Below are 14718 nucleotides of genomic sequence, written 5' to 3'. Positions count from 1 at the left end.
TTGAATCTTAACTTTTCCACAAACATGACTGAAAATGGGGAACGTTCACGCAGAAAGAGAGAAAATCGGCAACATTTAAGCCTTGATAAGCCTCCTGTGTGGCTTTAAAAGATGAATTTCCACATAAACATGAATATGTAACAATAAAGATCTTATGTTTTGTTACATTGTTTTCTGAATTCAGTAACATTTGGCTGCACAAGTGACATCGGTCTAAAGTCATTTGTTGCTTTTATGCAGACTGAAAAAGACAATCTGTCCATCCTGCTTTATACAAAATGTTCACAGGGAGGTTGTTTATTTTTCAGTGCAATAGAAGTTCACTGAACTGAGGCATCAGGCTAAAAGTTATTTTCCTTTCAGTTCCACGGTTTGCTTTCGCCTCTTTTTCCTTTTTTTTTTTTTTTTTTATTTAACTCGGCATATAATTGCAGTTTCCTCAGCTGAGGAATAATCCCTTTTTCTTTCTCTTTGTTTTCATTTCCCCCCTTAGGTAACATCAGAAACACAGAGCGACTGAGTTATGAAAAGCAGCAGAGCTACAGGATTATGGTGTCTGCCTTTGACTGCGGTCAGAAGAAAGCAAAAGAGGATGTGGCAATTCACATTGAAGTCAAGCCTGTGTGCAAACCCGGATGGCAAGGTCAGAAACAACCACTGAATTGCACACATGATGTCTTGCCTTGAAATCCTCAACAGAAACTCACCGACTGGTGTTTATACATTGCTTTCAGGCACCTAAATGTAGCCGATGCATTCAAAGTTGAAGATTGCAATTCAGAGCAGTCTTTTGGGCAGACTCTGCTTTGTTCAGGAACTTCTCTCTCATTTTATACTGAATGTCTCTGAAGGAAATCAAAGGACCTGACACAAACCTCAGGAGGGAAAGCTGACCAGACTGGTCCTTTTTTCTTCTTCTTTAACATGCCAACGGCTTGGCATTCAGTTCAGCCCATCTCCCCTGCTGCTTCACCTGTCTGCTCTGACAGCAGCTCAGGAACCGGGCTGAGAGAGAGAGAGAGAGAGAAAGACAGGAGGAGAGAGAGAAGGAGGCGAAGGATGAGGTTAAATGAACAGATTACAAGAGAAACAAACAAAGTTCCAGTGATGGATCGAGCGTGACGGCTGTTTTTTATAACCTTGATGAAAGAAAAACTAGTCTGGGTGGAGATATTTTACTTATTTTATCATCTTAGAAATTAATGTGCTACAAAGTTGTGACTTTGGTGCAGCTCAAAGTTAACAGCAATGCCTTCAAACCAAAAGTCACAACCTCATGTCGATTTTTAGTCAAGATTTATTGTATTTGTTCAAATTGTTGAAATCATTCAATTAAGCCATTAGCAGTATTGATTATATTTCAATTGTGTGAACAGTTTAAGGTGCTTACAACAAACAGCAAGGGAGACAAAAGAGAAATTAATCAGTTTGGTGTTTGCAATCAATGCAGAAAGAAAAGAACATCAGAAAAAAAAATTCTCTAAAATTTCCATTTTTGTTGATCCAAGCAACACAACAAACTTTAATATTCAAAATGAATTGTAGAGTTTTCTACCATGCAGATGTTATTATTAAACTTTTGAACAATGCAACCTTGAAGTCGAGTTTAAACCAACATAAAGCACTACATAACTATATATGTAAATATAGAAGCAACATGGTTTCAGAACGTTTTAGTCAGGCCTTTGTAATCAGTTTTAGAAATTACTGCTCTCAGATGCTTTAAATCAAATTTGATTTATTTGACTTGAATTGGAGGAATTGTTCAATTTTGCAAAGTGGCTCAAGACACACTCTGTCAGACTTGCAGCTATAACTTCAGTATATTGACTCAGGTTCTGAATACACATTAATTAATGTCACACTTTGCTGATTGTGTCTTTGGAAAACAATTTCAAAGGTATTTTACTTCCACTACACAATTATACACCACTTTTTGTGGAAACACTGAAATTTATGATTGCATTTATAGCTCATGAATTGTTTTGAATAGGTGCTGTAACTCTTCCTCCTGCATAAAGAGGAAGCCAGCAGAGCAGCGCCTACTGTAATTCACGTTTTATTATGCTAAAAGCAGTCTAGACGGGTCTATCAACTGGCTCAAGCTCATAATTATGTTATACAAAATGAAACGCATAATTTTGTTAGGAAAAATCTTTAGTTTGCAGTTGTGGATGAAACAGATGTGACCAAATAGGAGTGCATACTCATGGGTATGCATAAATTAGTTTTAAGCACTGATCCTTTATAACATGCAGATTAACGTATCCTTTAAGAGAGACGGGTATAAAAAAAGATAGTCAGAAAGTAATGTCTATGGTCAAAAGTCAATCTAGTTTTACAGAAGAAGCGATGAAAGCAGCCGCACAAACCAAAGTCATTTCTTTCCAGGTTTTCTAAGATCTAAGAATATTTAACTCAAAACATCACCTAACACTTAAAATCCTTTCTTTATGCTAACATCCTTATAAAAGTTGCATCGTTTCTTCAAATTTGGTCTCATAAAAGTGGCTATAAAGCAAAACCATTAACCCATGCGAAGCATAATGCAAAACCATTAACCTCTACTAGCTTAAAACCATGAATAAAACATAAAGCAGCGATGCATTTAAAGCTTTACCCCCCCTCTGCAACCTATTTTCTCATGTGCAAAAGTCAGCAATGTTTCTGCAGCTGCAGTTTCGTGAAGTCTCCCTCACACTGACGTGAGATCCACGTCGTCTCTCGCCGCCGTTCTAATCACAATCTGTTTCTCTCGGTAATTTTCTCAGGAGACTTGATATCATTGACGATGTGACATGCACACAGCAACATCAGCATGTTGGGTCTCTTCCACTGGCCCCAATGGAGGCATTTTGGTACACACTGAATGAAAGCCTTAACAACTTGGTGATAAAAAAGCTGGCTGTCCAGCTGGCAGTAGAAAGCAAGCATTTTACAGCCCTTTTAGTTTCGCAATCTTATTAGCAGTTGAGTCATTTCATCATTCAATTTGAGCAAATAATAAATAAAAATCTTCCCCTGGAAATTCTTCAGATGGCAAGGAGGAACAGGCCGTTCGTTTCTAAGGCTGAAGGCCGTGTGCATGAAACCAAATATGTACAAACTTTTCAAATCTCCGTCGTACTTTCAGGCTGGAACAAGCGAGTGGACTACGAGCCGGGGACCGGAAGCAAGCAGCTCTTTCCCAAGATGCACCTGGAGACATGCGGCGGCCCGCTGTCGGGTGTGAAGGCCATGGTGGAGCTGCAGACGAATCACATCGGAAAGGGCTGCGACCGGGAAACCTACTCTGAAAAGTCTCTGCAGAAACTTTGTGGTAAGGAAAAATACAAAGAACAGGGAAAAAAAGAGTAGACAGGATGGATTGTTATGCAGAAATAAGTGAGAATGTTCTAATTAAATAGAGGCGAGCTTTTTGATAGCCAAGAACTAAGACTGCATAAAATTTTAATTCAGATATAAAATTAACCTCCTGACATCTTAACCTTCTCAGTAGAGTAATAGACCAATTTCCATCATAGTACTTCTATCTTGCACATTATTTAAAGGAGCCTTTAAAAAACAAAAAAATTAAACTTCCCAAATTAATGTCAAACTTTCATTAAATGTGACATTTATTTGATCCATTTTTACCCAGGTACAAATACTTTTGTACTTTGCAAAAATATTTGTACCTCATGAACTTGTTCACATAACCAACATAAACTTCACTGTATCTTCTCTAAGTAGCAGATGGGGCTTTCTTTCTCTAAGGGATTCCGAAAATCTTACTAATCTCCCAAAAAGACCTGCTTTATTTATTTACTTTTTTCCAATTTAGTCCTTAAAACAGATTCTCCCACCTGAGCAACAGACCTCTGCAGCTTCAACAGTGGACCTTCCGAGCGCTTCTCTGATTAATAGTCAATGTTTTCTGACCGGCGCATCCAGGGGCAGCCTCAGGCAGCACCGACCTCCTTCCTGCCCCGAGCCCCGCCACAAACTGGACCGCGTCCCTCCTCACCGACAGCGGGCGCGAGAGCGACCTCATCTACAGGTTTGACGGGCGCCAGGCTGCAAATGTTCCGGACCACGTGGTGCCCCAGAACCTGACGGACCAGTTCACTGTAGCAACGTGGATGAAACACGGGCCGAGTCCGGGACTTAGAGCTGAGAAGGAAACCATATTGTGCAACTCTGACAAGACAGGTGGGGAAATCCTCTCGCGTTACGCTCAGGTGTTGAAGCTTGATATGACATCATTATCTGCATATACCTTTTCTTAAACTTAGGTCAGTTTTTTTTCCCCCCCTTAAGAGCTCAATGTTTCCCCTCTCTGTAATTAGGGGCATCAAAGTATAACATAATTAAAATACCTTATAAAACTATTGAATAATTAGGCTCTGAATGCATTCCACAAGCACAAGTCCTCTGCAACTTTTCTGCCTTCTTCATATCTGGATGCTACAGCTTAAAACACATAATTAAACATTTAGACAACACAGACCATCTGCATTTTCTAACAGATGGCTTATTTGCTTGAAAATGGGTGTTTTTGAACTTGAAAGCAAAGCTTGTTTTTTTTTTTGTTTTTTTTTTTTTCACAAAAAGCAGATTATATTTCTGACATATAAGAACAAGCATTGGCTAATCACTGGGGAGTTCTGAGAAATAAACCCCTCTTCTGAAAGCGTTTAATGATCTCTTAGGCAGGCTTCACTGTAAAGAAGTCGTCAAGTGAAAAAGAGTATTCATTTGGAGGACTTGTTTTCTTGAGGATTCAGAAAATGAGCATGCATTCCGTTTTACTTTGCACATAATGATTGTTTTCCCCGTGTGCTGTGTGTGTGCAGAGATGAACCGCCACCACTACTCTCTGTATGTTCACAACTGCCGCCTGGTGTTCCTGCTCAGGAGAGATTTCACGCAGATTGACACTTTCCGACCCGCTGAGTTCCACTGGAAGCTGGAGCAGGTGAGGAGGGTGTGTGCGTGTGTGTGTGTGTGTGTAGGCTTGTCTGCACCCCATCTGACTGCAGTCTCAAACCAAGGGTGATTCTCTTCAGCAAGTGAAGGGCTATCGCTATTTGTGTAGTGAAGGGAAACGCTTTCCCCTCTAATTACCAGAGGCCTTCCATCACTTTCTTCCTCTCCTGGCGGGAGATAAGAGAGCAGCAGACACCCCCACGTTACAAGTTAAAACACACACACACACGTCAAGAGCGGAAAGTCTATTTAGCTCTGGTTAATGGCTCTCCCAGCAGCGGATCGCTGCTATCTTTCATTTACCTGGGACGTTTTTGAACCGCTGCGCAGTGGAGCTTTCGGTTTCCGTTCTTTAGAGCCCTTTTTAAGAGAAAGCACATTGCATCACATCATGTTGTCTCACCTGCTATGGGAGGTTACAAAGAAGCCATCAAATGTTGCACCGTGCCATTTCTTGCGTAAGAAAGGAGTTGCAGTGCAGGCAGTTTTCCTGGAGTTTTGTCCTCTGACTTGGCATCTGCTTTGGCTTCGTTTCTTCACGCCGTTGCAGCGGACGGTGCGCCGTGGCAGAGCTGCCAACGTTAAAGATTTATTTGAACTTTCCAAGAAATTACTGAGCAGATAAATTCTCTACTGTTTACATTTAAATGAGTTGATAAAGTCTCCTGTATAGCAATTGCATACTCCTACTACTTGGTTTGTTTAAGTGAGATAGTTTGAATACTGTTAAAAACTTGATTTGTTTGGTTTCTCGGGATGCTTATTATGCACGTGTAGGGAATATATTTTTTGCTTTTCTGTTTGCGTGATAAGGTTTTGCAAACCAGAGTTTCACCTTGGATTCTTGATTAGCAGCTATGTGTGCTCTTTGAACCTATTCAAATTTTGATGTGCTACAAAGCACAAACTTGTGTATATTTTATTAGGATTATTTGTGATAGGCCAAAATGCATAATGTGGAGTGAATGCAAAACGATCCATCATTTTCAAAGTTTGTCTTGCAGATAAAAATTTGAACAGTGTTTCATGGATTTGTAGCTGCAACGCATTTAGGGCATCTTACTTCCACTTTTGCACATCTGTTTTTTTGCCCTACAGTTTCTCTATGCACAATACCTCAAGGATAATCAGATCAGATGGAGATTTTTTTGTGTACAACAACTTTTGTATACAGAAAAACTACTGATTTGTGTCTGTAGGATCATCATCCTGCAGGGAGGTCAACATCCACCCCAGTGTCAATTTGTTTGCACCTGCTAACAGTTTTTTCTCCAGGGATATTTAGCTCCATATACATTTTCCTGTGCTTGCTGAAGAAGTGCCTTCCCACAGCAGGAGTGTTTCTTAGTGCTGCATGGTGAAACTGTCCTAGAACGTGTAATTTGTCCCAACGAGTTTCATTTCGGTCTCATCTGAGTGGCACACTTTCTCTAACATCTCTGCCGTGTCCCCCATGGAGCTCGTGACAATGTCTAAACTGGACACTTGTAGATTTTATTTCTTTTCTCACTCATTCATAAAGGTCAGATTTGTGAAGTTAATGATTCCACAAATCAATAACAACAGTCTCTCTCCTTCAGAGTTAATTGTCTGATTAACGCTCTTCTTACCTGTCTTATCGGCTTTGGTAGATGACATGTTTTGCGGCTGCGCAGTTCTCTATCCATTTATTTTTTTGTCTGATATAACAGTGCTCTGTGAAATGTGTAAAGCTTTCAACACTGTTATAAAACCAAACCCTGCTTTCAGCTTCTCTACAGTTTTACCTCTGAACTGTCTATTGGGATCCTTGTTTGCTTTTTATTCATTATGATTATGTAGCAAACCTAGATTTACATTTTTAATTTTACAATGTTTAACTCTATTTATAAGTTAGGTTACTTTTAAAGAGAGTTAATAGCATTGGGTTTTGTTTAGAGTTTTCAGACTTGAGACAAATTTTGAAAATCTCTATTGAAGTACACCGAATATGTGGTTGCAATTTCACAAAACAAGAAAAGCATCAATGGGTGTTAATACCTTTACAAGTTAGTTTTAGTTTATTTTGGAATAAAAATTCATATTTCTCATGTGAAGTTAACCAGCAGAGTGTATATTCTCTGGACTGTCTGTCGCAGTGTTTGTTCGCTCTCACCAAGAAAGGTTTATTGCAGGTCACTGGTTCAGCAAAATGCCTTTTCCTCCTGTGTACCATTCAAACAGGCATTTGTTTGATCTAGGTCAAAGGTAGATTAAAAAGTGTTTTTCTCATTCTGCTGTTCTTTTCCCTGGAGCCTCTGGAGGTGAACGTGACAAAGAAATGCCATCCAAGCAGCAGAATGCAGCCTTCTGAGCAAACAACCTCCAGACTCCTCTTCTCTGTTCCATTACTCTCTTGTCATTTGTTCTGTAAATGTTTTTTTTTTCTTTTTTGCTTTCTGTCATATTACTACTTTCACTTTTTACATTTCACACATCAAACACAAACGGCAAGAACCGCATAGGGTGTGTCTTCATTTGCTCATGTTCTAGCTGAATATTGCGTCGGATACGGAAACTTCATCCGGAGACGAGTTACTACGATCGAGAGCGCTGGTTGGTGCCTGAAATAGTTTAATCATAAACAGTTCTGAGCTCCAGTTTTATGGACTTCCTTTTAATTTGCTTCTGTTCACCCTTTCGGAGTTTTAAAAGTCTACACCAGTTTTTGTCCAGAACATGAACATTTTCAAACAAAAGTGTGTCTTTTGGAAAGACCACCTCTGTATGAACTGTCAGATAAAAGGGGTTAGCCTGTGTTGTGTCAGCAGAAAGCTTCTCCACAAAGACAAAGTTCATTCCCGTTTGTTTAGTTGATCCCATTACCAATACAAGAGTTATTAACATAGTGACAAATATAAAATGTTATAACAGAAACCAGGTGACTCCATGTTGCTGTTCTATGAAAACCTGGCAAACAGAGGATGATCGACTGAAGGATGATTCGTCTCTTAGGTCAGATTTTTTAAACATAAATTTTAAATATTTTTTCCTTCCCGTTGATGGTTTTTTTTATTAGACTTGACACTTTTCCCTTTGTTCTCCACCTAATCACTTTCCTCATTGTTTAGGCACAAACTGGTCAGGTGCAAAGACTGGAGTAAAACAATAAGACAAACCAGACAAAAAAAAAACAAAAACTTTAAGAGACTTTCTTAAAGAAGTCTAATCCAGACCACTAACAGATTACATGGAAGTATGTTGTTCGTTTTTTTTTTTTTTTGACTCAAAGATTAAAGAAAAAAAGTCTTGCTTGTTACTTTTGATATTATTTTACATGTTTTGAAACAAGCCGCTGTCAGTCGCTGACATAAAATGATCCAGCTTCTTTTTGTACTAATTAGCCCATTTCTGTGAGTCTCCAGTGGAAATAAGGCAGAGGAGCCATGCAACCTTTATCTTTTCCAGCACAAATTTATTCACTGAAGATGCCATTCACACTTTTCTCTTTGCAGTGGGGGACGATTGTTTGCTCTACATGCCATTTCCGGAAAGCTTCACATTGTAGCTTCCTTCAAAATTGAGCCAAATGGTGCTGATTGGGTAAAATCAGATCCAGTTGCTTTAAACGCTTTGAGCGGGTTATTACAATTGGTGCAGAAAAAAAAAAAAAAAAAAAAACGTCCTCCTCATGGATTCTTTCACAATCCCAGTTATTGTTTGCCAATCAGATTGAATCACTGACTTTACAGCAGTCTCTCCTCCTCAAAGACCTTTTTATCTCTGGTGAAAACCACTTCATTGCTCTACTTAAATGTCCTAAAATTTGTCTAATTATTTGTTGTTAATACATTTAAACACATGAAAAGGCCTGCGTTTTATTCTTCCTGATTTCCTCTGACGGTTGAGTAGAAATCCAGTGAATCAATCCTTTTTACCAACTCCCCACAGAGACATAGCTACTCGGCCCTTATTGCAGGGACATGTACTTGTACTGAGTACATAAAAGAATAATGAAGGCAAGCATTATATGTTGTGACTTACGTACTGAGCTCTAGCTGTACGTCTTTCTTTTTTTAGATGTTTTATTACATAATAATTCTGCGTCTGACTCACCAGTGATTTACCGCTGCTACTTATCATTATCCTTGAGTTTCTGAAATTCGAGGGGTGACCTATGAATTAGAGCTGCTGTATTTCTTTGTGTGGAATAATGAGGACAGGAGCAGTGGAGATTGTTGAATGAGGAGAGCGGTAAACAGGGGGAGAGTGGAGTGAGGGGTTTTATAGCTGCTGCACTTAGTAAGGACACTCAATGGCTTCCGTGGCAACTCCATTTAGCTCTATTGATTTTGCAATTCTCGTCCCGGGAGAGGTGGGGTAGAGCGGGATGAAAGGAGGCTGGCAAAGAGCGAGCGAGCGAGGGAGGGGAGGAAGAGAGAAGCTCCCATTTGCCACATCGATCCGCAGTCTGTAGGAATGTCACTCCTGACAGAAACCTTTACGCACGCGTCCGCAGGCTCCGACTTATTTGAATTTTAGCGTGGCTGAGCACACGCACAAAGATGATTCTTATCTTCCTCCCTGTTTTCTGTCTCCATAATGAACTGGAGGACGAATCGCAGCTGTTTGTACACAGAACCCACTTTCCCAGAGCCCAGAGAGTCGATCAGCCAAGTCCAGTTGCCCTGAGGATGTTTGCTCAATCAGAAAATCTTTTTCAAGTCGTGTTGAAAACATGGACTCAAGTCACATAGATGATAGTTCAGAAAAGCTGAAATAAACTAGCATTTCTCATTTAAAAACACCTGCATGTATAAATATTTACGCCAAGAACAGAAGTAACATGTGACGGTAAACCCTTGAAGTGACGATACTGAGACAAAGTTCAGGATAATTAATTTCATTTCAGAAATAATTCAAGCCATTTGGCTGGACTGTTTCATTTGAGCAGGACAGTAAGGGAGGTAAATAAATGTAAAAGCAGTAATTTTATTAAAACACTGGGATTTTTATCCCAGTGAGGATTTTTTTTTTCTCTCAATGTTACCACAATAAGATATTTATTTTTGGGACTTTACCAGGAAGGCTAATAACTGTACAGGGTGGGGCCATAAGTTTCCATACACAGGAGAATGTAAAATGTATATTTCTTTTACATTTTAGATGCCCAAGAAGATGCGTTTGACAAAAGAGCAAAGAGCTGAAATTACGCTGACGGATGGATCGGGAAGCTGTCTCATGGTTGCACGAAACTTTAACAGGAAACATGGAACGAGCGTCTCACACACACGACACTGTGGCTAAACTTATTTGCAAGTTCCAGAAAACTGGAAATGTTGCAGATCAACCACGAAGTGGTCCAAGACGTGCAGCGATTACACAGAGTCCCACAAAAATAAAAACGGTCGTCCAACATACAATGTTTACTTTTTCTATGTTTGGAAACTTAACGCCCACCCTGTAGTTTGTCTGAGTTTAGAGTCAGTTTTTCCCACCAGAGGCTATATATTTTTAGAAACAAATACGACTTCAGATTCGATCCGTATTCACAGACTGCCTGAAATAATAAAACGTTTGTGCTCATCAGAAACTCTGTAAAATCCCCTGCTATTAATCGTCTCTGTCTGTGGTTAGTGGCAGCACCACTGTGCGGGAGTCGACCAGCATCACATTTTCTGCTCGTCAGTAACGCATCTAGCTTTATCTGCCTTATCTGCTTGCTAACACCACGCCTGTGGTACTGTAGATTGTTCCCTGCTCCGTGTTGATTAGAAGCCCTCGCTTTGTTTCTCAGGAGATTAATTGGATGCTGCAGACAGTTGTGGCGCTGTGTGAGTGGAGAGATCCTCTCCCTGTTTGCAATAGATATCAGGACGTGTTGGGGTGTTTAGGCAAACAGTGATTTGCTTTTATCACCTTCAGCAAGAGACTAATAAATGCCTCTGATCAATTTAAAGATATTTTCTTTAATCAAGGATCAGGATGTTTAGGTTGTACTAAATGTTTTTAAAAGTTAAGCAAAAGCATTTAAATGAAGTATGTAATAGAGAAGCTGCTTCCTTTGTTTATCTAATTTGATATTTGCTGAGGGTTTTTGCAAGAACTGGGAAGTTTTTAATGAGTACATTTTCAGGTTAACCACCAATTGTATTTGGATAATAACAGAGACGTGTTGCATGATTGTAAGCAAAACTATAATTTAATCAAATCAAAGTACACTCGTGTGCTAGACTGGCCTAGATGAAGTCTAGACTTAAATACGATTGAGAACTTGAACATTGATATTCACACATTCCTTATTGAATTGTCCTGAGCTTGAACGGTTTTGCAAAGCTGAACAGTACAGTGTTGGATTCTGGGCTTGTTAGAGGTTTCCTGTCAATTCCACTGAACAGTTTTTTTGTTTTTTTTTTCTTTTTGCAAATGGTAATCAGAGAGACACAGTGACAGAAAAACAGAAGAAAGAGAACGTGGAGTGAGAACTTGGGGAAGGACTGCTGTATTTATCCCCAGTAAGAGACTACAGCCTGTGGTCATGGCAAAATAAGACGTTTAATTGGGTCCAAATTAGCTTCCGGTCAACATGACATCCTGTCCGTCTCTCACAGCTTTCACAGTTAGTGTATTTGTGATATTAATGGTGTTTCAACACTGATGCTAAGGCTAAAGCCGTAGCATCAGTCACAACTTTATGGAGGAATGTGTTATTATCACCATCACTTTGAAGCACCGTAGTGATGGTTACCACTGCCTGTTTCAAATGCTGGCAAAAAAAAAAAAACTATGTAAATTTGAAATGAGGAATTTTCTGTTTCCTTCAAATCTTATTTTACTCTATTTAACCAGGAAAGTCCCACTGAGATTAAAAAACCTCTTTTTCAAGGGAGTTCAGCATTTTAATTAGTAGTTATATAATTAAAATGCAATACAAATAGTTATTCAAAACAATAACTATTTAAAGACTTCATCTCTAGAGCTATTAGTCTTAAAAGTGCTCAGTTCATTTCCAGACTTTTTGGAACATGTTTCATGTAAATGGAGCTGAATAAACAACAGCCCTTTTCCCAGTTCTGTGCAGGGAAATGAGATGGAGAGCAAAACGAAACAAAAAATAAAATAAAATCATTGTTTCAAATCAAAACTATGTCCTTTGGTAAATACTGGGGCCTTTACCTCAGTGCACATAAACTTCAGACCTTATCTGATAAAACTGTGAATCTCCCAAAGTCCTAACCAGTTATAATACCCATTTTAATCCCCAAAATGGAAAAAAAAAAAAAGCTGAGGTGTGACATCACAACCCCATTCCCTTCATAAATGCTTTTAACACATTTCTGGCTTTAATTTGTAAATAATGTTTAAAGAAAAAAAACACATATAATTTTCTTTCCATTTCACTATTAAGAATCCAATAGTATTAACACAAAAACAATAAGATTTACATTTGTAAGTTTAATCAGAAAAATTGCTGAAACATTAATGGTGTATGAATACTCTTTGAAAGGCATCATATTTTCACTTGTCTGTGGCAGCACAGCGTCAAAATGGATTTTAATTTACATTTCATTGGTTTTTTGTTTGTTTTTTTTGTATGATTTGTCGTCACTATTTTCCAGATGCATTTAGATACTCAGCAGGAGTCTGTCTGCCTTCGGTTCCTATTATCCTTCAAAATGTAAATAACTTTCCTCTGTGTGTGTGTGTGTGTGTGTGTGTGTGTGTGTGTGTGTTCAGACCCGAGGGCGACGGATAGCGGCAGTGTTCGTGTGTCAGAGTGGAGGCACTTAAACTCATTGTGTGATTACCGTACATGCTGGGTGTGCCTCTCCAGCCTGTCGTCAACATACTAATGCACTGACAGCGTGCGCCATCCGTCCATTTACTGTTTCCTTCAAATCCATCAGCCTCGTTTCAGCAGGAGACGTAAACGCTTTTCATGCTGGTTGGAGAAAGGAACTTTGATAATGTGCAAATGCTCCTTTGAGTCGTTTCACTCTGTGGGACTGAAACGTTGGCAAAGGGCAAAAGCAGAAGGTTTAACAAGATTGTAAAACAAAAGAGGATTTCTAGACATTACAAAAAAAAAACATATTTATTGTGGGATGTTCAGCTTTGCTTTTTGACATAAATCGCATTTTAGAAAATGTAAATGTTAAAATGTGAATTAGTTGATCATGAGATTAGCAAAACAAGTTATGAAGTAAATGCACACAATTCAGTTTGCAAAATACAATTCAAATGATTCAAATAAAATTGTAAAAGTGTATTTTATGTATGACGAGGTATTTTTTTTCACTATGGCAATCAAATTGCCTCCCGAATAAAATGCCGTTTCAGCACAAGAGAGGATCGGTGTGGATAGGGGTGAACAATGTGAAGAGGGAAAGAGACGATTAAAAGAGAAAGATGAGATAAGAGGAAATTAGGCAGGGGGCGATGATGTGAAGGTGGGGATAACAGAGGAAGGGGAAAAATTAGGAAATTAGATGTGACAGTAGGGCTTGGACTAGGATAGATGAGAAGAAGACGAGCAGACACTGAAGGCAAAGATATTCATTCTCTAAAATAATCTATCTTAAGCTAAATTGGGAAAAATAGCAATCATAAAATGACATCAGTAAAACAATATTGACAGCTAACAAAACTAAATGACGTCGTCGTAGCGATAATGGGAAGTAGTCCAACTGAAGAGTATTGTAACTAAAATCTAGGTCAAGTAACATTTTCTCAACCTTTAATCCAAAACAAAAAAAGGAGGAAAAAGAAGCAACAGAACCAGGAATCTACCTGATATTCTCATCATTCTCCTTGTGCAGTTTCTACATCAAACACCAGAAAACAATGTTTCCGAATCAAAGGAAAACTATTTGAGTATGCAGCACGCATGTTTCAGGGCGTTCTTCGTGACCCTCGCCATCAGCAAGATCCAACTGCAAAACAACCATCTGAAGCTGGATTCGAACAAATACATGAAATTTTGCCATTTATTTCACAGCCACAAAAGATCTAGTTTTTGTCTATTTGTAATGAATGAATGAGTCACCTGTCCCAGGTTGTACCCATCTTCTTCTCCATCAACCGCTTGAGTTATGAACCAATGGGGTGGATGGAGCTGCCTAATTTTACTGAAACACTTTGGCTCGTTCCCTAATTGTTTTAACATCACATTGTGTTTTCCATCAACCTGCTGCCAGGCCTTTAAATCTGCTGTTTCGTCTCACATCCTTTATTCCCACCTACTGCACAGTTGCTCCGACTAGCAGCTGTTTGCAATGAACAAATCAAACAGGAACAATTCAGATAAATCAACAAACATGCCGTTTCTCCAATTAAAACACAAACTGCTATTTTTTTGGTGCTCTTTTTTTGCTGTACATACTTTATTCTTCCTCCTCCGGACTAGAAAGCCCCCAGTTTTTTAGTCATCTGCTCCGCAGAGCAGAATTCCCAAACCTCTTTGGCTCATTAATGAAGCTGTGAGCAATTTGGAGCTGACTTTGCTTGTACTTTTGGACCAGCACTGGTCTACACCTCGGAGAGTTCAGGCATGGAGCCAACTCTTTCAGTGGATCTCATGATGTTGATTGAGGGATTTGGCCACCTGTCTCATCAGGACCGGCTGACTTGTCAGATTTCAGTATAAAAAATAAATAAAAAATCTTTGCTTCGTGCACGTCCATACCTTTGTCCATTTTTGAGTGAAGTTTTTACTGAGTTACTAAGTTTTGCTTGGATTTGCTCAGCATGACTCAGTTTGATTTTGTAGTGACCTAAAGTAAGAAACCATCC

General features: G+C 39.1%; 1 protein-coding gene across 1 annotated transcript in view; it reads left to right on the top strand.

Moving 5' to 3' along the window:
* The window catches only part of LOC103147004 (calsyntenin-2-like), a 148851-nt gene that overhangs the window by 105255 nt on the left and 28878 nt on the right, over positions 1–14718 (top strand). The window contains exons 6-9 of the mRNA XM_007565136.2: positions 494–643; positions 3134–3319; positions 3934–4191; positions 4836–4957. Coding sequence (XP_007565198.1) covers positions 494–643; positions 3134–3319; positions 3934–4191; positions 4836–4957 — 716 coding nt within the window. The remainder of the gene's footprint in view (positions 1–493; positions 644–3133; positions 3320–3933; positions 4192–4835; positions 4958–14718) is intronic.

This window comes from Poecilia formosa, unplaced genomic scaffold (genome assembly GCF_000485575.1).
Source record: "Poecilia formosa unplaced genomic scaffold, Poecilia_formosa-5.1.2 Scaffold172, whole genome shotgun sequence".
In the NCBI taxonomy this organism is placed as follows: Eukaryota; Metazoa; Chordata; class Actinopteri; order Cyprinodontiformes; family Poeciliidae; genus Poecilia; species Poecilia formosa.
Note: the sequence above shows the minus strand (reverse complement) of the source record. Positions and strands in the feature narration are given on the sequence as shown.